This window comes from Nycticebus coucang, chromosome 3 (assembly GCF_027406575.1).
Source record: "Nycticebus coucang isolate mNycCou1 chromosome 3, mNycCou1.pri, whole genome shotgun sequence".
NCBI lineage: Eukaryota > Metazoa > Chordata > Mammalia > Primates > Lorisidae > Nycticebus > Nycticebus coucang.
This window is the reverse complement of record NC_069782.1, coordinates 25,071,629-25,094,976: the sequence shown is the minus strand read 5'-3', so window position 1 is coordinate 25,094,976 and position 23,348 is coordinate 25,071,629. Positions and strand designations below refer to the sequence as shown.

At 38.4% G+C, this 23,348-nt stretch overlaps 1 protein-coding gene across 2 annotated transcripts in view; it reads left to right on the top strand.

Moving 5' to 3' along the window:
* Window positions 1–22,734, top strand: part of NEDD1 (NEDD1 gamma-tubulin ring complex targeting factor) — a 53,834-nt gene extending 31,100 nt beyond the window's left edge. For both annotated transcript variants that reach the window (XM_053585363.1, XM_053585364.1), the window contains exons 10-15: window positions 3,486–3,533; window positions 13,920–14,122; window positions 14,973–15,129; window positions 16,042–16,198; window positions 21,947–22,013; window positions 22,425–22,734. In XM_053585363.1, the coding sequence (XP_053441338.1) occupies window positions 3,486–3,533; window positions 13,920–14,122; window positions 14,973–15,129; window positions 16,042–16,198; window positions 21,947–22,013; window positions 22,425–22,529 (737 nt within the window). In that variant the 3' untranslated portion in view covers window positions 22,530–22,734. The remainder of the gene's footprint in view (window positions 1–3,485; window positions 3,534–13,919; window positions 14,123–14,972; window positions 15,130–16,041; window positions 16,199–21,946; window positions 22,014–22,424) is intronic.
* The last annotated feature ends 614 nt before the right edge of the window (window positions 22,735–23,348 follow it).

Sequence of the window (23,348 nt, the reverse complement as noted above, 5' to 3'; positions counted from 1 at the left end):
TATTCATAGCAATTTGCTAATTTATCAGTCCCTGTGGTGGTATCTTTTTCTTTGCCCTGATTTTCAGATGTTATCATTCTAAAATATATGGTAATTTTCACATGGGGATTATGCAGATAGCTCTCAGGTTCATATTTTAATTTCCACAGAAGTTTGTGGAGGAAGTTTTACCTTCATAGGCAATCCTTTCCTTGTATCTACTTCTATTTTAGATGTGTTAATATACAAAAAATTCCTAATTTACAAATTTTTATACATTATTATTAGTGTTTAATTAGTATTTACTAAATGTTTTCATGGAGAAATATGGCTAGGTGATAGATTGCCCTTTTTATTTATTTATTTTTTTTGTAGTTTTTGGCCAGGACTAGGTTTGAACCTGCCACCTCCAGCATATGGGGCCAGCACCCTACCCCTTTGAGCCACAGACGCTGCCCAGATTGCCCCATTTTTTATACTATTTTATAAAGTACTCTATGTGTGTGCACGTGCGGGCACACATCACCACCCCTTACCTTGTAGGTGTTGCTTTTCAAAAAAAAAAAAAAAAAAACTTTACCATCTTGATAAATGGAAACATGTATCATTAATCATAGTATGTGAACAAGGTACATTGTTTAGCTGTGCTTTTTGTAATATAGATATATATATTTACACACACACTTTTTTTTTTTTTTTTTTGAGACAGAGTCTCACTCAGTTGCTCCAGGCTAGTGTGGCCCTGGCTTCAGTCTAGCCCACAGCAACCTCAAACTCCTGAGCTCAATGATCTTCCTCTCTCAGCTTCCTGAGTAGCTGGGACTATAGGTGTCTACACAATGCCCAGCTAATTTTTCTATTTTTAGTAGAGATGGAGGTCTCTGTCTTGCTCAACCTGGTCTTGAATACCTGAGCTTAAGCAATCTGCCTGTCTTGGCCTTCTAGAGTACTAGCTCTGCTGACGCCACAGCCCTCTACCAAGGACAACATGTGAGACTCTGTCTCAAAAAAATAAATAAATAAATAAAAGTGTGTGTGCACATGCATGCTGTGCATGCATGGTGTGAGCCACTGCGCCGGCCAGATAATGTTTTCCTTAATGGAATAGTTTCATTGCTAATAGCAATATTATCAATAATATGGGTAAATTTCTAGAGGGTAAAATAGTCATACCTGATAATTCCATTTCTACAAATTTATTTCAGAAAATATTCAAGAAAGCCCACAAAGATTTGTACATTTACTTTTATCTATAGTGAAAAACTAGAGAGAATCTAAGTTTCATGAGTAGCAGAATGCCTGTGGCTCAAGCAGCTAAGGCACCAGCCATGTACACCTGAGCTGGCAGGTTCGAATCCAGCCCGGGCCCGCCAAACAACAATGACGGCTGCAACCAAAAAATAGCCAGGCATTGTGGCAGGCGCCTGTAGTCCCAGCTACTTGGGAGACAGAGGCAGGAGAATCGCTTGAGCCCAGGAGCTGGAGGTTGCTGTGAGCTGTGATGCCATGGCACTCAACCCAGGGCAACAGTTTGAGGCTCTGTCTCAAAAAAAAAAAAAAATTGTTACATCCACTCATGCTCTTACACAGTTTTATTTTTTACTTTAAAATGGTCCTTTTTCCAAATTTTCTACAATTAAGGAATAAATACATATATGATGGTACAGAATTATTGAGTGTCTTCTGCCTTACCATAGCCCGAAAATGACCAGGTCACACTCCCCTATATTCCACCTCATGAAAGGGGAAGGATTCTTTTCATTTCGGGATGAAGAGAGGTCAGACTACATAGTTTGTAGAGTAAGGATGGATGTGGGGCTGAAGGTAAGAAAGGTTTCTGGGGTTAGTACTGAATTGGGGAGTTTGGGTATGTGAGATTTCCCTGGAGCACCTTTTGTAGGAAGAAGCTTTTGGGAAGTGTTTGGATTATAGACTACATTCTCTTACATTTTTTTAAGCTAAATAAATAAATTACTTTTTTCTTTTTTTTTTTTTTTTTGTGATTTTTTTTTGGCCGGGGCTGGGTTTGAACCCGCCACCTCCGGCATATGGGACCGGCGCCCTACTCCTTGAGCCACAGGCACCACCCATAAATTACTTTTTTCTTTAATCGCTTTTTCTATTTTTTAAAATGTGATAAAATTTGTCATTAGGATTTCATATTAATAATAATAAGAAACATGGTTACTGATGATAGTGCTGGTGGTTTTCATTGTCAAGAATGCAACTCAACTGAAGTAAATACACTCTATTTATGCCTCAATTTCTTTTTTTTTAATTTTTTTTATTAAATCATAAACACATAGATCGTGTATACGTTAATGCATTTATGGAGTACAGTGTGCTGATTTCATATAGAATTAGGAGTGCTTACATTGCACTGGTTAATAAATACCTCATCTCGTTTACTTAATTATTGTGTTAAGACATATGCCTCAATTTCTTTATCTTGTAAGCATGAATACTTATTTAAGTGGAAACTAATAACTTCTAAAAGTGTGTGTGGGCTCGGTGCCTGTAGCTCAGTGGCTAGGGTGCCAGCCACATACACTGGAGCTGGCAGGTTCGAATGTAGCCTGGGCCTGCCAAACAATAATAACAACTACAACCGGGGCGGGCACCTGTAGTCCCAGTTACTTGGGAGGCTGAGGCAAGAGAATTGCCCAGTAGTTTGAGGTTGCTGTGAGCTGTGATGCCACAGCCCTTTACCAACGACACATGTGAGACTCAAAAACAAATAAATAAATAAATAAATAAAAGTGTGTGTGCACATACACGCTGTGCAGTTATTGGGGAATACATGCATACATGTAAGGTGACATTTCCACAACTGTGTAATTATATTGTGCTTATTAGCCATTTGAATTTCTGGTAAATTTATTAATGACTTTAAGATTAAATTAAAATCTTAATTTTAAGATTAACTCAATCTTAAAAATTGAGTTAAGCAATTTTGGTTGTGAATTGGTAAGTTACTATTACAATATTACTGGTCCTTATATGTATTCTACCCTTGAAATACATATTAATAAAACCTTATTTTTTAATAACATTGTACTGCTTTGCAGAATATTTTTATGTTATTTCAGTTGATCCCCAAAACAATCTTACGAGATCATCAAGGCATTATCCCCATTTTATAGATACAATAACTGAAACTTGATTGCATTAGAAGCTTGTCCACAGTTAAAAAGCTATTAGGTGGTCAGGGCAGAGCTGGATAACAGATCTTCAGGGCTTCTGTTGTACCTCGATGCTTCATTAAATGACTTGCACCATAGAGTCAGCTTTTCATATTCACTGCTGTGCACGAAGCTCAAAGAATGAAAGGGGAAATTTAAATCAGTTGGCTAGTAGTTACTGCTAGCTTTCAACTTTAACCTCACTCAGATTTTGCTTCTTGAGATTATTAATCTCAGAACTCATTGGGAAATGAATAGGAAGCCTAAATTGATACAGCTTCTTTTTAACTATTTTTTAAATTGGATTTTCTGATTCTGTTATAGATGCTGTAGTTAACAAGGAAGGTGAAGAGTCTATAGGCAAAGGAGATGGTAAGATCTACTTAGAAGTATTTTCATGATAAGTTAAAGTGATGTTGTTTTATCTTTATCTATTGCTGTGTAACAAGTTATCTCAACCCTCTGAGGCTTAAAAGAACAAACGTTTATCGTAATTTCTGTGGGTTAATAATTGGAGCATGGATACCTTTGGCTGTAAGTTGCTTGATGCTTCAATTAGGGTGTCATCCAGAGCTGCATCAACGCAAGGCTCAGCTTGGACAAGGATCTGCTTCTGAGCCCATTCATGTGGCTAGTGTAGGTTTGGAGATACCAGTTCCTTGCCAATTGAGCTTCTCCATAGGGCAACTGACAACATGGGAGCCCGCTTCCCTCAGAGCAGGTGAGTGAGAGAGAGAGGGTATCCAGGATGGAAGCCACAGTCTGTTTGTAACCTAATCTTAAAAGCAACATCCCATTACTTTTGCCATATTTCCTCTGTTAGAAGCAGGTTATTTGGGCAGTGCTTGCGGCTCAGTGAGTAGGGCGCTGGCCCCATATATCGACGGTGGTAGTTTCAAACATGCCCCTGGCCAAACTGCAACAAAAAATAGCCAGGTGTTATGGCGGGCACCTGTGATCCTAGCTATTCAGGAGGCTGAGTTAAGAGAATCGCCTAAGCCCAGGAGTTGGAGGTTGCTGTGAGATGTGATGCCCTGGCACTCTACCAAGGGTGACAAAATGAGACTCTGTCTCTAAAAAAAAAAAGAAAAAATAAAAAAGAAGCAGGTTATTAGGAGAGTATTACCCAAAGGCATGTATGCAGAGGCAGGGATGATTAGGAGCCATCTCTCAAGGCTGCCTTCTGAGATATATATCATAGATGTATTTTAAATCAAGAATTTTTTAATGCTGCATAGTATTCCATGGTGTATATATACCATAATTTATTAATCCATTCATGGGTCAATGGGTACTTGGGCTTCTTCCAAGACTTGGCAATTATGAATTGAGCTGCAGTGAACAATCTGGTGCAAATATCTTTGTTGCCAAGTGATTTTTGATCTTTTTGATATACACCTAGTAGAGGAATTGTGGGATCAAATGGCAGGTCTACGTTTAGATCCCTGAGTGTTCTACAAACTTCTTTCTAAAAGGAATATATTAGCTTACATTCCTACCAGCAGTGCAGAAGTGTTCCCTTTTCTCCACATCCACGCCAACATCTGTAGGTCTGGGATTTTGTGATGTGGGCTACTCTTACTGGAGTTAGATGATATCGCAAAGTGGTTTTGGTTTACATTTCTCTGATGATTAAAGATGATGAGCATTTCTTCATGTGTCTGTAGACCGTGCGCCTGTCTTCTTCAGAGAAGCTTCTGTTCATGTCTCTTGCCCACAATGAAATGGGATCACTTGTTCTTTCCTACTAATAAGTTTGAGTTCTCTGTGGATTCTGGTTGTTAGACCTTTGTCGGAAATACAACCTGAAAAAATCCTCTCCCATTCTGAGGGCTGTCTACTTGCTTTACTTACTGTGTTCTTGGCAGTGCAGAAGCTTTTTAGTTTGATCAAATCCCAGTAATGCATTTTTGATGTTGCTTCAATTGCCTGGTGGGTCCTCCTCACAAAGTATTCTCCAGGCCAATTTTTTCAAGTGTTTCCCCTGTACTCTCTCCAAGAATTTTTATAGTTTCATGTGTTCAGTTTAAGTCCTTTACCAGTGAGAGTCAATTTTTGTTAGACGAGAAAGGTATGGGGTCAAGTTTTAGTCTTCTACAAGTCACCAGTCAATTCATCCAGCGCCATTTGTTAAATAGGGAATCTTTCCCCCAATTTATATTTTTGATAGGCTTATCAAAGATCAAATGATGATAAGTGTCTGGGTTCATCTCTTGGTTTTCAATTCTGTTCTATACATCTACCTCTCTATTTTTGTGCTAGTACCATGCTGTTTTGATCACTATAGATTTATAGTATAATCTGAAGTCTGGTAGTGTGATACCTCCTGATTTGTTTTTATTTTTGAGTAATGTCTTGGTTATTTGAGGTTTTTTCTGTTTCCATATAAAAACAAAGTACTAATTTTTCCAGATCTTTAAAGTATGACGATCTATAAAGGAACTTTAATAGGGATTGCATTAAATCTGTAGATTGCTTTGGGAAGTATAGACATTTCTTCCCATCCATGAGCATGCTATATTTTTCCATTTGCTAACATCTTCAGCTGTTTATTTTCTCAGCGTTTCATAGTTCTTTTTATAGAGATCTTTAATGTCCTTTGTTAGGTACAGTCCCAGATATTTCATCTTCTTTGGCATTATTGTAAAGGGAATAGAGTCCTTGATTGTTTTTACACCTTGACTATTGTTGGTATATATAAAGGCTACAGATTTGTGAGTATTGATTTTGTATCCTGAGATGCTACTGTATTCCTTGATCACTTCTAGGAGTTTTGTAGTTGAGCCCTTCGATCTCCTCTGATCCTATATGGATACTTTTGATCGCCTTCTCTTGCCTGATTGCAGTGGCTAAGACTTCCATTACAGTGTTAAGGAGCAGTGGAGACAATGGGCAGCCTTGTCTGCTTCCTGATCTGAGTGGAAATGATTTCAATTTTACTCTATTCAATACAATATTGACTGTGGGTTTGCTGTAGATGGCCTCTATCAGTTTAAGAAATGTTCCTTCTATACCTATTTTCTTAAGTGTTCTGATTTAGAAAGGATGCTGGATATTATCCAGTATATTCAGTACTACTATAAAAACCAGTTTATAATCACTCACAATTTCATATGAGAGATGAATCACAACTATAGCCCAGGACAAAGGAAGGATGGGAAGGGAGGGGAGTGGTTTGATAGAGGGAGGGTTAATGGTGGGACCACACCTATGGAGCATATTGCAAGGGTACAAGTCAAATCTATCAAGTATTGAACACAAATATCTTAACACTGTGATGAAGTAAATGAGATGAAAACTATGTTAATTAGTAGGATGTAAGCACTCTAATTTGTACAAACAATCAGCACATTGAATCCCACAAAGGCATAAATGTATTCATGTTCTATGTATATATGACTTAATAAAAACAAAAGAATTTTTAGTTACTAAAACAAATACTAAAACATTTTGCCGTTTTCACATACAATATCTTTTAAGCCTCATGAATCTGGGAGATGCATATCATCATTTACATTTACAGACAGCCACAGAAGTTTTAAGACTTTTATTAGGGCCTACACATCCAGGAAGGGGATAGGTGGGAAACAAACTAGTCTTTTTTTTCTTCCACCTTTTTTTTTAATTAAATCATAGCTGTGTACATTGATATGATCATGGGGCATCATTCACTAGCTTTACAGACCGTTTACCAAGTTTCACATATACCCTTGTAAGATGCACCGCTGGTGTAATCCCACCAATCCCCTTCCCTCTACCCCCCTCCCCCCTCCCTCCCATCCCTTTCCCCCTCCCCCCATTCTTAGGTTGTAACTGGGTTATAGCTTTCATGTGAAAACCCTAAATTAGTCTCATAGTAGGGCTGAGTACATTGGGTACTTTTTCTTCCATTCTTGAGATACTTTACTAAGAAGAGTATGTTCCAGCTCCATCCATGTAAACATGAAAGAGGTAAAGTCTCCATCTTTCTTTAAGGCTGCATAATATTCCATGGTGTGCATATACCACAATTTATTAATCCATTCGTGGATCGATGGGCACTTGGGCCTCTTCCATGACTTAGCAATTATGAATTGGGCTGCAATAAACATTCTGGTACAAATATCTTTGTTATGATGTGATTTTTGGTCTTCTGGGTATATGCCCAGTAGAGGAATTATAGGATTGAATGGCAGATCTATTTTTAGATCTCTAAGTGTTCTCCATATCTCTTTCCAAAAGGAATGTATTAATTTGCATTCCCACCAGCAGTGCAAAAGTGTTCCCTTTTCTCCACATCCGCGCCATCATCTCTGGTCTTGGGATTTTGTGATATAGGCTAGTCTCACTGGAGTTAGATGATATCTCAAAGTAGTTTTGATTTGCATTTCTCTGATGATTAAAGATGATGAGCATTTTTTCATATGTCTGCTGAAGGCCGCACACCTGTCTTCTTCAGAGAAGTTTCTCTTCAAATCCCTTGCCCAGCCTGCGATGGGATCCCTTGTTCTATTCTTGCTATTGCGTTTGAGTTCTCTGTGGATTCTGGTTATTAAACCTTTGTCGGAGACATAACCTGCAAATATCTTCTCCCATTCTGAGGGCTGTTTGCTTGCTTTCCTTACTGTGTTCTTGGCTGTGCAGAAGCTTTTTAGTTTGATCAAGTCCCAGTAGTATATTTTTGAAGCTGCTTCAATAGCCCGGGGGGTCCTCCTCATAAAATACTCGCCCAGACCAATTTCTTCAAGGGTTTTCCCTGCACTCTCCTCTAGTATTTTTATAGTTTCATGTCTTAAGTTTAAATCTTTGATCCAGTGAGAGTCTATCTTAGTTAATGGTGAAAGGTGTGGGTCCAGTTTCAGTCTTCTACAGGTTGCCAGCCAGTTCACCCAGCACCATTTGTTAAATAGAGAATCTTATCCCCACTGAATGTTTTTAATTGGCTTGTCAACCATTAAATAATGGTAAGTACCTGGATTCCTCTCTTGGTTCTCTATTCTGTTCCAGACATCTACTTCTCTGTTTTTGTGCCAATACCATGCTGTTTTGATCACTGTCGATTTGTAGTAAAGTCTGAGGTCTGGTAGTGTGATTTCCTCCTGCTTTGTTTTTATTTCTGAGTAATGTCTTGGCTATTTGAGGTTTTTTTCTGATTCCATATAAAACGAAGTATTGTTTTTTCCAAGATCTTTAAAGTATGACAGTGGAGCTTTAATAGGAATTGCATTGAAATTATATATTGCTCTGGGTAGTATGGATATTTTAACAATGTTAATTCTTCTCAGCCATGAGCATGGTATGTTTTTCCATTTGTTAATATTTTCAGCTATTTCTTTCTTAGAGTTTCATAGTTCTCTTTATAGAGATCTTTCGCGTCCTTTGTTAGATAAATTCCCAAATATTTCATCTTCTTTGGCACTACTGTGAATGGGATAGAGTCCTTAACTGTTTTTTCAACTTGACTATTGTTGGTATATATAAAGGCTACCGATTTATGAACGTTGATTTTGTAACCCGAGACGCTGCTGTATTCCTTGATCCCTTCTAAGAGTTTTGTAGTAGAGTCCCTAGTGTTTTCCAGATATACTATCATATCATCTGCGAAGAGCAAAAGTTTGATCGCTTCTGACCCTATATGGATACCCTTGATCGCCATTTCTTCCCTAATTGCGGTGGCTAAAACTTCCATTACAATGTTAAAAAGCAATGGAGACAATGGGCAGCCTTGTCTGGTTCCTGATCTGAGTGGAAATGATTCCAATTTAACTCCATTGAATATGATATTGGCTGTGGGTTTGCTGTAGATGGTCTCTATCAGTTTAAGAAATGTCCCTTCTATACCGATTTTCTTAAGTGTTCTCATCATGAAGGTATGCTGGATATTATCAGAAGCTTTTTCTGCATCGATTGAGAGAATCATATGGTCTTTGTTTTTTACTTTGTTTATGTGCTTTATTACATTTATAGATTTACGTATATTGAACCAGCCTTGAGACCCTGGGATAAAACCAACTTGGTCATGATGTATAATTTGTTTGATGTGTTGCTGGATTCTGTTTGTTAGGATCTTGTTGAATATTTTTGCATCTATATTCATTAGTGATATCGGTCTATAATTTTCTTTCCTTGTTGGGTCTTTTCCTGGTTTGGGGATCAGGGTGATGTTTGCTTCATAGAACGTGTTGGGTAGTCTACCTTCTTTTTCTACCTTTTGAAACAGGTTGAATAATATACGTACTAATTCATCTTTAAAGATTTGGTAGAATTCTGACGTGAAACCATCTGCTCCCGGGCTTTTCTTTTTAGGGAGGTTTTGTATGGTTGATGCTATTTCCGAACTTGATATGGGCCCGTTCAACATTTCCACTTGATTCTGGCTAAGTCTTGGAAGGTGACGTGCTTCCAAGTATCAGTCAATTTCCTTCAGATTTTCATATTTCTGAGAATAAAGTTTCTTGTAATATTCATTAAGGATTTTTTTGATTTCTGAGGAGTCTGTTTTTATTTCGTCTTTGTTGTTTCTGATTGATGAGATTAGAGATTTTACTCTTTTTTTTCCTGATTAGGTTGGCCAAAGATTTATCTATTTTATTGACTTTTTCGAAAAACCAGCTTTTTGATTTATTGATCTGTTGTATTAATTCTTTTGTTTTCAATTTCATTTAATTCTGCTCTAATTTTGGTTATTTGTTTTCTTCTACTGGGTTTGGGGTTGGAATGTTCTTCCTTTTCCAGTTGCTAGACATGTCCCATTAAGTTGTACACTTCCTCTCTTTACGTTCTCTTGAGGAAGACTTGCAGTGCTATAAATTTCCCTCTTAGAACTGCCTTTGCAGTGTCCCAGAGGTTCTGATAATTTGTGTCTTCATTGTTGTTTTGTTCCAAAAAATTGGCGATTTCTTTCTTAATCTCATCTCTGACCCAGCTATCATTCAGCATAAGGTTATTTAACTTCCATGTTTTTGTATGAGTATGCAAATTCCTGTTGTTACTCAGCTCAAGTTTTATTCCATGGTGGTCCGAGAAGATGCATGGAATAATTTCTATTCCTTTAAATTTACTGAGGTTAGAGTTGTGACCTAAGATGTGATTGATTTTGGAGTAAGTTCCATGGGCTGATGAGAAGTACGTGTATTCAGTTTTGTTGGGCTGAAATGTTCTGTAGATGTCCGCTAAATCCAAATGTTGGATGGTTAGGCTTAAATCTAAGATTTCTTTGCTCAGCTTCTTGTTGGAGGATCGATCCAACACTGCCAAAGGAGTGTTGAAATCTCCGACGATTATGGAGCTGGAGGAAATCAAGTTGCTCATGTCTGTTAGAGTTTCTCTTATAAATTGAGGTGCATTCTGGTTACGTGCATAGAAATTAATAATTGAGATCTCATCATATTGAGTATTACCCTTAACAAATATAAAGTGACCATTCTTGTCCTTCCTTACTTTTGTTGGTTTAAAGCCTATTGTATCTGCAAATAAAATTGCAACACCTGCTTTTTTCTGATTACCATTTGCCTGAAATATGGATGACCATCCTTTCACCCTGAGTCTGTATTTGTCTTTTAAGTTAAGATGTGACTCTTGTATGCAACAAATATCTGGCCTGAGTTTTTGTATCCAATCAGCTAACCTATGCCTCTTTAGAGGACAGTTTAAACCATTCACATTAATGGAGAATATTGATAAGTCTGGTGAAGTTTTGGGTATCGAGTTTTTCAAAAGTCCAGTGGGCATTTTTAATCCTTTCGCCAGTGTGGAAATTGGAGTTTGATCCGAAGTTTCTGAGTGAGTTTACTTTTGTGGTATAGGATTGGGTTGGTCATCATGGAGGATGGATCTGAGAATATCCTAAAGAGCTCGTTTGATTATGGAAAATTTCTTCAACATATGAATGTCATTAAAGTATTTAATTTGTCCATCATAATTGAAACTCAGTTTAGCTGGATACAAGATCCGGAGTTGAAAGTTATTTTGCTTTACGAGATTAAAAGTCGGTGACCACCCTCTTCTGGCTTGAAAAGTTTCAGCAGAGAGATCTGCAGTCATTCTAATATTCTTCCCTTTGAAGGTAATGGTTTTCTTTCTCCTGGCAGCTTTGAGAATGTTCTCCTTCATATTAACTTTAGTGAAGTTAATTATGATATGCCTGGGGGATGTCTTATTGGGGTTGAGTCGTGCTGGGGTTCTGAAGCTGTCCGCTATCTGAATTTCAGAATCTCTAGGCATGTCTGGAAAATTCTCTTTCATAATTTCATGCAGAAGGGCCTCTGTGCCCAGCAAGGCCACTTCATCTTTTTCTGGAACTCCAGTGATTCGGATATTGGCCTTCTTTGAATTATCCCAGATCTCTCGGAGAGAGTGATCCGTTTTTGCTCTCCATTTCTCTTCCTCTTTGAGAGTTTGGGATTGTTCAAAGGCTTTATCTTCAATGTTAGAAATCCTTTCTTCTGCTTGCTCCATTCTGTTGCTGAGGGATTCTACTGTATTTTTCATATCTTTGAGGGCTGCAAATTCTTGCTTCAGTGTGTCTAAGTCTTTGGTGATTTTGTCTTTAAGTTCGTTAAATTCTTGAGACAACTTTTGAATTTCTCCTCGAATTCCTAATTCCACTTTGTTAATCTTGTCTGCCATCCAAATTCTGAATTCGATTTCTGACATCTCAGCCAGTTGTTTATGAATAGGATCTTCAATTACATATGCCATATCTTTCCTTGCGGGGGATTAATCTATTCTGGTTATTCATGTTACCAGTGTTTTTCCGCTGATTCCGCCCCATGGTTGTTTTACTTCCTTTGATTTTTTTCCCCTGGGGCTTTGTCGAGGGCCTGTACAGTGTTGTGGCCTGAGAAACTGAGGCCCTGTCTGGTGTGGTGGGGCTAAGTGGTTCTGTCTTGTTTTCAGCTGGTTTCTGGTCCACCCTAGTGAAACAGATACTCTGGATTGAAGTCTCAGCTGTGGAGAAATATCAGCAATTAAGTCACCCCGCCCCCCCACCGGCAAACAATTGGAAAAGAAAAATCAAACCTTCCTACCACCGTGCACCCAGGGCACCACCTGATTTGTCCTCAGGCAATTGGTTCAGTTCAAAAGGTCCAAATCAATTTTCTTAGTCTGCACCTGTCTCGGGTGAGAGAGTTTAAGAGGTTTCTGGGAATTGGATCACAGGGGTCTGGTGACTACTCTGGTGTGGCTTGCTCCAGTGCTGCGTGGAGTTAGGAGGAGCCACCCAGCCAATAGATCAGTCTGGGAAGGTTGCTGCCTCCTTCCCCACCTTGTACCACTGTCACATCCAGTCACTGATAGCCCTGCAGTTGGCTGACCCAGTTGCCTATAGTGAATCGGTTCTCCAGGAGTTTGCACTTGCCTGAATCAGAAGGAAGTCTGCCAGGCCCTTGCGCTCTGCCTCTCTCTAGCAGGAGGAGGTGAGGCCTGACAACCTCGGGTGCTTGATGAAGGTTGGGGGGGTTTCACTCAGGTCCAGTCTCACCCCTGATTAATGTTACTGACAGAACAGAACAATTTTGCGGTTCCCCTGCAGAAGAGAAGCTGAATTGAGTTCCAAATCAGCTTGTCTTTGCTCTTGTATTGTCTATAGGCTGACGATCCCCTGAGGGCCAGGTGCGTCTTAGATTTAGTAAAGCGGACCTCTGGATCAGCCCCGCCCTGGGAGTTTCCCCCCGTTTGCAGGTTGGAGTTGCCTCAGGCAAATCCTAAACTCAGAGTCTCTGGTTGCCCAGGGAGACAGGGGGTGTGGCTTCAGAATATTCTGTAGTGAGCCGTATTGCTAGCAAAAGAGGGCTGCTGTTCTATGCCTGAGGCAACTGCTGCTCCCGTGCAGCTCCCTTCCGGCCAACCGTCCTCTCTCCGCTCCCTTACTCCAGAGTCTGCAGCGACTGGCTGCAGCCTGGCACTGTCTACACCCCTTGAACAATCGCCCAAGAGCAGAGGGGAGCGCTGGGAGCCTGGGGTTGCGGGCAGAGAACACACACAGTTTTACACAGTTTTATGCCTGGCCGTATTGTCACCAAAAGACAGCCGTCGCAGTGTGCCTCAGGGAACTGCCACTTGGGTGCGGTCCCCTCTCCGCCAACCTTCCTCTCGTCACTCCCGTGCCCTGGAGCCGGCACTGACCAGCTGCAGTCGAGGCCCCGTCCACACTCCTCGAGAAATCACCCAAGACTCTGAACTCCTGGGGGACTGGCCTCCAGACCTCAGTGTGAGTGAAGGGAGCGCTGGGAGCTCAGAATTCCACGTAGAAACTATATATAGTTTATACAGTTTTATGCCTGGCAGGAGGACGCCGTGGCACCCTAGTAGAGGAGGTAGGTCCAGTTTTTAGAGGGTCTGTCCTGTGGAGTGTAGTGGGAGGACCTGTGAACTCTGCTCTTTTTTTTGTGGGGCACTCTGAGCCGTTCTCATGGGGGAGGGGACTCCCGTCTACTTGGTGATGGATTTTGTGCCTTTTGTTTGTATCCTTGTTGTCATCAGCTCGCCTCAGTGGGATTGACGTGCGTTCTTTAACCTTTTCTCTTAGTGCAGCTGAAATCCACCAGGTTACTTGCTGAATTTTTGTCCTTTAACTCTCCTTCTGGACAGGAGCCTCTGTGGAAAGCTGGCTTCAGTCAGCCATCTTGTCTCCTCCCCCCCACAAACTCGTCTTCTGAATCCACATCCCAGATCTTCCACCTTAGTAATCTGCCTTCCATGTTAAGTACTTTTCTAAAATACTCATGATTGTAATCTGTCATATGCTAATTTAATTTTTTTCCTTTTTTTTTTCAGGCCTTGACTTTCTACCACAGTTGAACTCAGTATTTCCTCCAAGAAAAAATCCAGTAACTTCAAGCACTCCAGTATTGCATTCTAGTCCTCTTAATGTCTTTATGGGATCTCCAGGGAAAGAAGAAAATGAAAATCATGATCTGACAGCTGAGTCTAAGAAAATGTATCTGGGAAAACAGGAACCTAAAGACGCCTTCAAACAGGTATCTGCCTAAAAATGATTCCTGGTGTTTATCACTAGGAAGTGGACAAGCTGCCAGTGGACATTCCCCCGTTAATGACAATGCGCTGCCCTTACGAGGTAGACAGATATCTATATATCTTGGTGTCATTTTTTAATAACTAAAAAATACTTTTGAAATATGGCTTTGGATATGTTGAAGGTAACAGCAGATATAAACTTAATGCTGTTTTTTTCTAAGAGGAAATACTTGATATATCTGCCTGTAAAAGAACACTTTATCCCAGAATTCTTGGGGATTTCTGTTGCAGCATAGAACACCAAATGGGTTGTCAGGTCACTTATTCTTAAGTCTTAGAGGAAATTAATAGTTCTGAGAATGTAATTCATAATTACTACTTTTTTCTAAAATACAACATACAGTGTAAAATTTCGTTTTCAAGGGTTCAGAATGATCAAGTATTACAAGAAAGGCCAAGTCTTTGAGGTGTACAATATGTGCGTTTTTGTTTTTACATAATTGTTTAAAATGACATTGATATCATGCAAATATAAAAACATGTTTTACCACTTGGGATTTTTTTTTTTAAATTTTTTTGCTAGCAATTTCTATTTTAAATGATTCTCAACAACAGATGCTTTGTAAATGAACTTTCATCATGTTATCGTTGACATTGTTTCTTATTAGTAAGCGTTAATTTGTTTTGCTGCTAGTCTTTGTATTTTTTTCCTCCTCCGTGTCCCTTCCTATTATTCCTTCATTTACATTTATCTACTAGAAAAAAAAGAGAAAGGTAGATAAAAAATTTTTTGTATAATATTAGTTAAATAAGAGATCATATGTTAATTTTTTATTTATTTTAAATGTAAAGCTTGCAAAGTTGATCACCTCTGGTGCTGAAACTGGAAATTTAAATACCTCTCTATCATCTAATCAAATAAGAAATTCTGAGAAATTTGAAAAGCCAGAGAAAGAAATTGAAGCCCAGTTGATATATGAACCCCCAGTCAATGGATCCTCAACTCCAAGTAAGTACATAACACTTCTTGATATTTGAAAGTGTTAAGTTCAGAATACTCCTAAGTATTTAACTTGTAAAAGAGAAATAGAGTGACCATAAACTAAAAATATTCATAGAGGTTAGTTTATAGATAATTTCTTTAGTTTGACTCTTATTTGGAGATAATGAAATTCATGTGAATGGTTAAATTCAGTTACATCGATCTGATCATCTCTTGGTGTGAATTTCATTTTCAGTGTAATACGTAAGTGTCTTGATTTAATGTGATACAGATAGAATTATTATGTAGGACCCTTTGAAAAGGGGTGGTTAACTCCCTGAAATTGTAAATCTTCTCTTCATCATATTAAAGTCTTATTCTTAGAATTGATGCTACAGACCCATAAAAACTTCATTGCATTTAAACGAATATTAGGTTCGGCTATAAGAGTTATCTATTCAAAGATAGAAAGCAGCTCTTTGTGTAGAAGCATCTGTTACATAAATATCTGTGTTTGTCTTTAAGCTTTCTGTGGCTGTATGGCATTAGTCTACACTCCAGGGCTTTTCCTGTAGCGCTACTTTACTCCTGATTTCCTTCTGTTTGTTTTTAATAGTCTTGGTTTATCTAGTTTGTGGTACACCTTGTCACATTCATCTTTTATAAGAGGAAATGGTTCAGAGATTCTTCAAGATTAATCCCTCTGTCTCATGTCATTACATTAGACAGCTGGCAGTTAATACAGATAGATAAATGACTGTTAGAAATAATGTCATAGAAAGTTTCTAAGATTTGTATCCAGTCGGTGAATTTTTCTAAATGTCACAGGAACACAGTTCTTTGCCAGTTGTTCAAGTTTTCTCATGCCAAATCTTATTTAGAAATGTTTGATGTCTCTTAGTCCAAGCTGACTATTAATATTTTCTCTATTTATTTTAGATCCAAAGATAGCATCCTCTGTCACTGCTGGAGTTGCCAGTTCACTCTCAGAAAAAATAGCTGATACCATTGGAAACAGCCGGCCCAACGCACCATTGACGTCTATTCAGATCCGTTTTATTCAGAACATGATACAGGAAACATTAGATGACTTTAGGTACTAATTGAGAAATTATTTCTTCTATTTAGAACTTAAATGTTTTGCTTTTTACTAGATGTAGCACCAGAACTATAAGGAATGTTGGTGGTTACTGCTTTTGTCTAGGTTCTGGTGACCATAAAACTAGAAAACATAACAACAAGTTTTGTTGATCTTGTACTAAATTTATTGATGATTGGCCAGAAAAAAAGCACATTTGCCAGGTGTAATTATTAAATAATTTGGCATAGCATTCTAGCAGACAGGCTGCCATTGTGAGTTTTTATATCATCAAAATATGTACAAATTCTGAAAAGCTCAAGTGGAGTTCTTACATATAGTATTTATAGGTGACTATTTAGTGGTTGATACATGTAGCAATAACGTATAGAAATATATTTTAAAGAACATTCTGAATATTTTCAAATAGAATACATTAGAATAATACTTCGTCTAAAAAATTCTTTCACAGACCTATCTTTGTCTTTCTCATCCATTGTAAGAATACTTTCTAGAATGTTACTTTTACTTATCTCAATATTTCTTCAATTATTATAATTTGCTGGGTTTTGTTGTTTTGTTTTTTTTCCTTTCTAATCTATAGTTGATGAATTTTCTAGCTCAGGTTTGGATTATCATAAGCAAGAATATTAAAGAATGTGCAGTTTTTCTTTTTAACGTTCAAAATATTTTTAAAAATTTAGGAGAAATGATCATTTTGGCATTTACTATGTCTAGTATATGTACAAGATATGGATGATCTGCCCCAAAGGCCTTACAGTCTAGTTGGGACAGGTGTAGTGTACACTGCCGTGATGTCTGTTTCTTTAATGTGAATTAATTCGTTTGTAATTGGTAAATAGGACAGTGTGGACAGTACAACGAGGAGATTTTGTTTGCTCATGGAACAATACACCTAAACACGAAAGCAGCAAACTCCCTCTCCGAGTCCGTTTCTTACTCACTTCCTCTTCTCTTGGCTTAGCTGTGTGCTCTGCGAGAAGCGCTTAACTCTGTGATTATTCCTTATCTTTGTGCATTTTGCCCTTTACCTCCATAACTTCATAGCCCAAACCCTTCCTCTGCTGTCACCTTTTCAAGGTAAAGTTTCTTATTCAATATCTATTAGACTTCTACTATGTCTTTATTTGCTAGTATTTTTATTAGGATTTAATTATCTCTGTTACTGCTCCGGTTACGAAGTTGCATAGGTATCGAGTGGTCTGCCCTAATCCTTTTTCCTTTAGTTCTTTTATTTTTAATACACAGTTTTAAAGAATATGAGTTTTTTTTTTCAGGAATACATAAATATTTATGGCATAAAACTAGAACTGTCTGGATACAGCTGACTGTGAGTTGAACAAAGTGGTGCTGGCAACAGAAAGAAGCAGTTCTTTTCCTGGGGTAGGTTCAGAAAGGTATCACTGAAATTTATTTTGAACTGAACTGTGTAAGGACAGCATGAGCAGAGAAAATGATGGGACATTCGTGGATTCCTTGCAGAAAGGAGGTGCTGTGGCCAGAGACGAGGCCGGGAAGGGTCTTATCAGGGCCTCAGCACACAGGTTATGGAGAGCTATCCATGCTTTCAAGTACAGGAGTAAGGTAACGTATCTGCTGGTCAGCATTGGCAGTCAGGTCATCAGTGGCTTCAGATGATTTGAGGGCCATGGGCACAGGACCTTTCTGTGAACAGGCCGGGGATCAGAGTGCTGGGATGATGCTAAAACTTCTGTGTTTTACAGCCTGCTGCCACCTTTCGGGGTTGCTGGAGGTTGATTCTTTTACTCTCTTCTCTGTCCCTGGCTTTCTGTGCCTCCGGCAAGCTGTGTCTGCCTCCTTCTATCCCTGGGGGATAAGTTTCTTTTGGCAGTGTGTGTCGTGAAGGCTTACGGTGCCATGAGGGTTTCTCTTGGTTCTGCTGCCCTGCCTTCGGCCTCCAGCCTTCATCATGTCCAGCATATCTCTGCCTGGCGTGGAGGAGGGGCCTCTGCCTCTTCTGTAGACAGCCTCTTCCGGGGCCTCGGTAAGGACCCAGACTGGCTGAAGGATCTGCTGTCAGCTTCCAGCAGGTCATACACGGCTACACGTATGTGTCATTGTGGAGACAGAGGAGCATGTTGCGGGGTTCTCCCAGCCTTTCCTCTCCACGAGGGCCTGGAGTGCCTCAGAGGGGTGCCCAGTTTCCGTCTCCTGTTCTGGTTCTCCACCAGGCTCTGTGCCTTAGGGGTCGCTGTCAGCCGTCCTGCTTCTCCTGTCCTTCAGTGTCACCTAAGTACTCAGTGAAGGCCTGGGGGGAAAGCTGGGGGGTGAATGCAGACCTTCTGTGTGGCTGGTGTTCTTTGGGATCCTAAACCATCGAGCCAGTCTTCACCTGGCCTTTAAAAATCTTAGAATTTCAGCTAGTTCTCTGTACCCTGTCGGGCAGCTTTTTCCTGCTCTACTCTGTTGAGGAGGAAAGCAATCATGGTTCTTTTTTTCCCAGGAAGGACTCATGATTTTCTGAATTTTAGCTCATTTAGATTTCTTTGCATTGTTGGCTGTTTGGTTGAAATAAAAAACATATGATTTTGTAGGTTACCAGGCTCGTTCTCATTATTAGGTTTGACAGATTACATCCTAAGCGGAAGTCTGGGCATCTGTTCACGCTATCTTTCAGGAAGATTTAAGTGTCTTTTGGCAAGAGATCTGTAGTTGCTAGGCTTCAGGTTTTCTGAGGACTGGTTTATTTCCAGTTTGCCTTTATTCCTAGGGTTTAGTCTTTGCTCTTCTAGGACGTCAGCTGAATGGCTGGAGTATTCACTGTCTTCTGACCTTGGTGGGCCTTGAACTTCAACTTCTGTTTTGCCAGCATCACTAGCCTGCCAAAATTCTTTATCTGCTCTTTAATGTTTGGTTCCCAGCCTTCTAACCAAGTCCAAGCATTGCTTAAGAGTCAGCAGAGTCTTGAGGGGAAATTGTTGAGGTTACTTTTCCCCAGGCCTTTCCTCTTCAGGATCTTGGACCCTCTAGCTTTGGCTGTGTTGGTAGTTTCACACTATAAATGCTCCCTCACCCAGTGAGACCATGTCAAGGTCTAGGCCACTGTTTTGACTCGGCCTCATTTCTCTACGCTGTGGCGTCAGCACGTACTCCAGGGAGAAAAGTGGAGGTAAATGTGGGACTTACCTAGACTTCCCTTTTTGCAAGACCATGGCCTTTCAAGTACTGGCTACTTTGGTGGTTCTCAGATACCTTCAGTTGATTAGTTTTTAATAAAGCTTTTATTAATAACTGAAAACAGAAGAAAAAATTATTTACATACCCTTAGAATTACAACAGAAAAAATAAGGTACTTAGGAATAAATCTAACTAAAGATTGTGAAGATTTTTATAGAGAAACATATAAAAAATTTATTAGAAGAAATTAACACTTAAATAAATGGAAAGATATTATAAAGTTATCACTTCACCTAAATGGGTCTTGAATCCCAACTGGGATTTGAAAGAAAGTGATGAGATGATTCCAAAATGTATATGGAAGAAAGAAAATCGAAGAATAACCAAAACACTCCAGAGAAGAATAATGTTGAAAGGGGTTTGTCAGTTGAATAGTCTTAATTATTAAAATATAATTAAAATAGTATAGCATTTGGCACAGGGTGGACATATTGGCCAAAGGAATCAAATAGCTTGGAAAGAAACCTATACATACAGGTTTGATATGTAAGAGAGGTAGCCTTGCAGATTTGTATGCCAAACAGGGAATGATCAATAAATTATGTTGTGGCATTTGACTGTTCATATAGAAAATGTGTGTAAAACAAGTGACTATTCATATAGAAAATAAGTATTGATTCCTATATCATGTTGCTGAAAAAAATCAGTTCCATGTAGTGTAAAAGTAAATCTAAAGGGTAAAATCTTAGACATAAGAGAATTTATCTATAAGTTCAGGGTAGGGAAGTTATTATAAATAAGGAAATGTACTACCTATAAAAATAGAGAGAAAAAGGCTCAGCTCCTGTAGCACAATGGTTACAGCACCAGCCACATACACCCAGGCTGGTGGGTTTGAATCTGGCCCAGGCCAGCTAAAACAACAGTGACAACTACAACAAAAAATAGCCAGGTGTTATGGCGGGCACCTGTAGTCCCAGCTACTGGGAGGCTGAGGTAAGAGAATCACTGAAGCCCAAGAGTTTGAGGTTGCTGTGAGCTGTGATGCCATGGCACTCTACCGAGGGCTATATAGTAAGACTGTCTCAAAAAAAAAAAAAAAGAAAAGAAGAATTTGCATTATTAGGTTAGTATATTTGGGCATAGTGATGTGAACTGTTTATCACAAGATACCACCAGCAACATGAAGGAATAAGAAAATACTCATATAACCAACAAAGGCTTGCATTATATAATGAATTCTCATAAATGAATAAGAAAAAGTCATAAATGGGCATTTCAAGGAAGAATTGTGTATAAACATCAGAAAGGTGTTCAACCCCATAATTGATCAGGGAACTGAGAATGCAATAAGATTTCATACCCATTTAATGAGAAAATATTATAAAAAGTCTGGTAACAGCAAGTCTTGGTGAGGATACAGAGCAAGAGGAACTCTGTTACACTGATGATGAAAATGACTGTTGCTATTCCACTTTGGAATACAATTTGCATGATTTTATAAAAATGAGCAAGTATACCAGGATGTCATCTAAGGATACTGGCACATGAGGATTGGGAGATACACATATGCTTGTTTATGACAACATTGTAATAATAAAAACAACGTCGGCTTGAAACAGTCGGCTCGGCACCTGTAGCTCAAGTGGCTAAGGTGCCAGCCACATACACCAGAGCTGGTGGGTTCAAATCCAGCTTGGGCCCGCCAAACAACAATGACAACTACAACCAAGCCAGGAGTTGTGGTGGGTGCCTGTAGTCCCAGCTACTTGGGAGGCTGAGGCAAGAGAATCGCTTAAGCCCAGGAGTTTGAGGTTGCTGTGAGCTGTGAAGCCACAGCACTCTACCCAGGGTGACAGGTTGAGACTCTGTCTCAAAAAAAAAAACCCAAAACTTGCAACAATCAAAATATTATTAGATAGAAAAGTGGATAGGTGAGTGCAAAGCAATGAATTACAAGTATATAGAACATGAATCTTAAATATAACCTACTTAAGGCTTTATAGGTTATGGTACCCTTTTTGTAATGGTCAAAATCGAGAACAGTGAAACACTGCACTATGAATTACATGTTATACAAATGTATTTGTTTTTAAATATTTCTTAGTTCAACAAAATTCAGGAGAGTAGAAACTTTTGCTGGGGTTGGGGGGCTTTTCCTCAATATTTAAGTGTCAGGAGCACAAAGGAAGCTTGTATGATTTGGTAATGTTCTAGCTTGTAAGTTGTATGGTGCTGCTTTTATTATCATATTTCATAATTTTCTTAATGGTAATTTCTGTAAAGGAATATAGTATAGTGAGAGTTCTGGGGGAGATAGCCTACGTTTATAACCTAGCTCCACCATTTACTAATTGTGTTACTTTGGACAAGTTCCAACCGCTTGGTAGCTCAGTTACTTTGTTGATAAAATGGAGGTAATAATTGCACATAATTGTAAAGATTAAATGAATTCTTACATTTAAGGTATAAGAAACAGTGGCTAGCAGATAGCAAATAAATGCTGGGTTCATTGATATTTTTATTATAATTATTAACATCTACAGGTTAATCAGTGTCTTGATTAAACCGTTACACTTCTAACAAGTGTTCTATGTTCTGTCTTAGAGAAGCGTGCCATAGGGACATTGTGAACTTGCAAGTGGAGATGATTAAACAGTTTCATATGCAACTGGTATGTGTACCAAATTGTATTTTCAATGAATGGAAAGTGTGTGGATCTAAACAATTCCAATTCCAGTATATTTTCACTTAGATATTATAACTAGTTTCTGAGATAAAAAATTGGGAGTTTTAGAAATTTAATGAATAAAATAGATTTTAACTAGTCACCTTTTTGACTTGTAATAGTTAACATGCTACCTCTTTATGACTTTTGCCCCATTAGTAAAAGTCTCCCAAATATGCAAATATATTATATATTTTCCTATTATATTAATTTCACCAATGATCTTTCATTTATATTAAAGCAGTAAGAGTTGTTAAGTTGAACATGAGAGAAATGAGAGCTGAAAGTATGTAAAACATAGCTTGCCAAATAAATATGAAATACCAATAATTTAAAAAGCATTCCCCCTTTTTCTAGAATGAAATGCACTCGTTGCTGGAAAGATACTCAGTGAATGAAGGTTTAGTGGCTGAAATTGAAAGACTACGAGAAGAAAACAAAAGACTGCGGGCCCACTTTTGAAGTTTCAGTGGATGCCGTAATGTTTTGTGACTTGGGAAGTTTCTGTCAGCACAAGATGACCTAGAATCAGTATTGTTTTCATGGCCTCTGGGGAAAAAAATTTTTTTTCAAGTAAAAGGGTAATGGGGTTTTACAATAACCACTATTTAATCTTCTCTGTCAAAAATATTTATATTTTTATATTAACAACTACAGTATGTCATCTGTCTAATACGAAAGTCAACAGGATCTTTGTTTTGTGAAAGCCTTAGCTATACACTAAGTGCCCTTTTTCTTAAGAGAAGAAAATTATGCATAAAAATAGGTAATGTATGTTTTTTAATGATCATTTTTTGACTTATATTTTTGATTGACAAATTGCCTTTCAAACTTCTTTGGGTAGTTGAGATTTAAGAAATTTGATATGCCTTCTATTTTTATGGACAAAGTAATTTTAAAATGGCAATTTGTATTTCTAAGCCATTGGCTAATACAGTATAGGGTTAGCTAGCAATTATTTTGTTAACTTGATGAAGTCAAGTCTGACTATTATTTATTACATGTACATTTGATAAGACAATTTTTGGAATTTTGAATTGCACAAATTACATTATATTATTTTGCATTTGTGTCACTATATTGTTCTTCTGACAGGTCTCTACTCCTGAGTGGTATTTTTTAACTAACTTTACCTATAAAAAACCATTGAGCATTTGTAAGGCTCAATAAGAGCTATATCTGCCAATTATCTCATGAATTAATAACATGCAAAATTATATCTTAAAGTTTCAGATTGATATGACTCAATTTATAATCAGTGAAAATTTCATATTAGATATT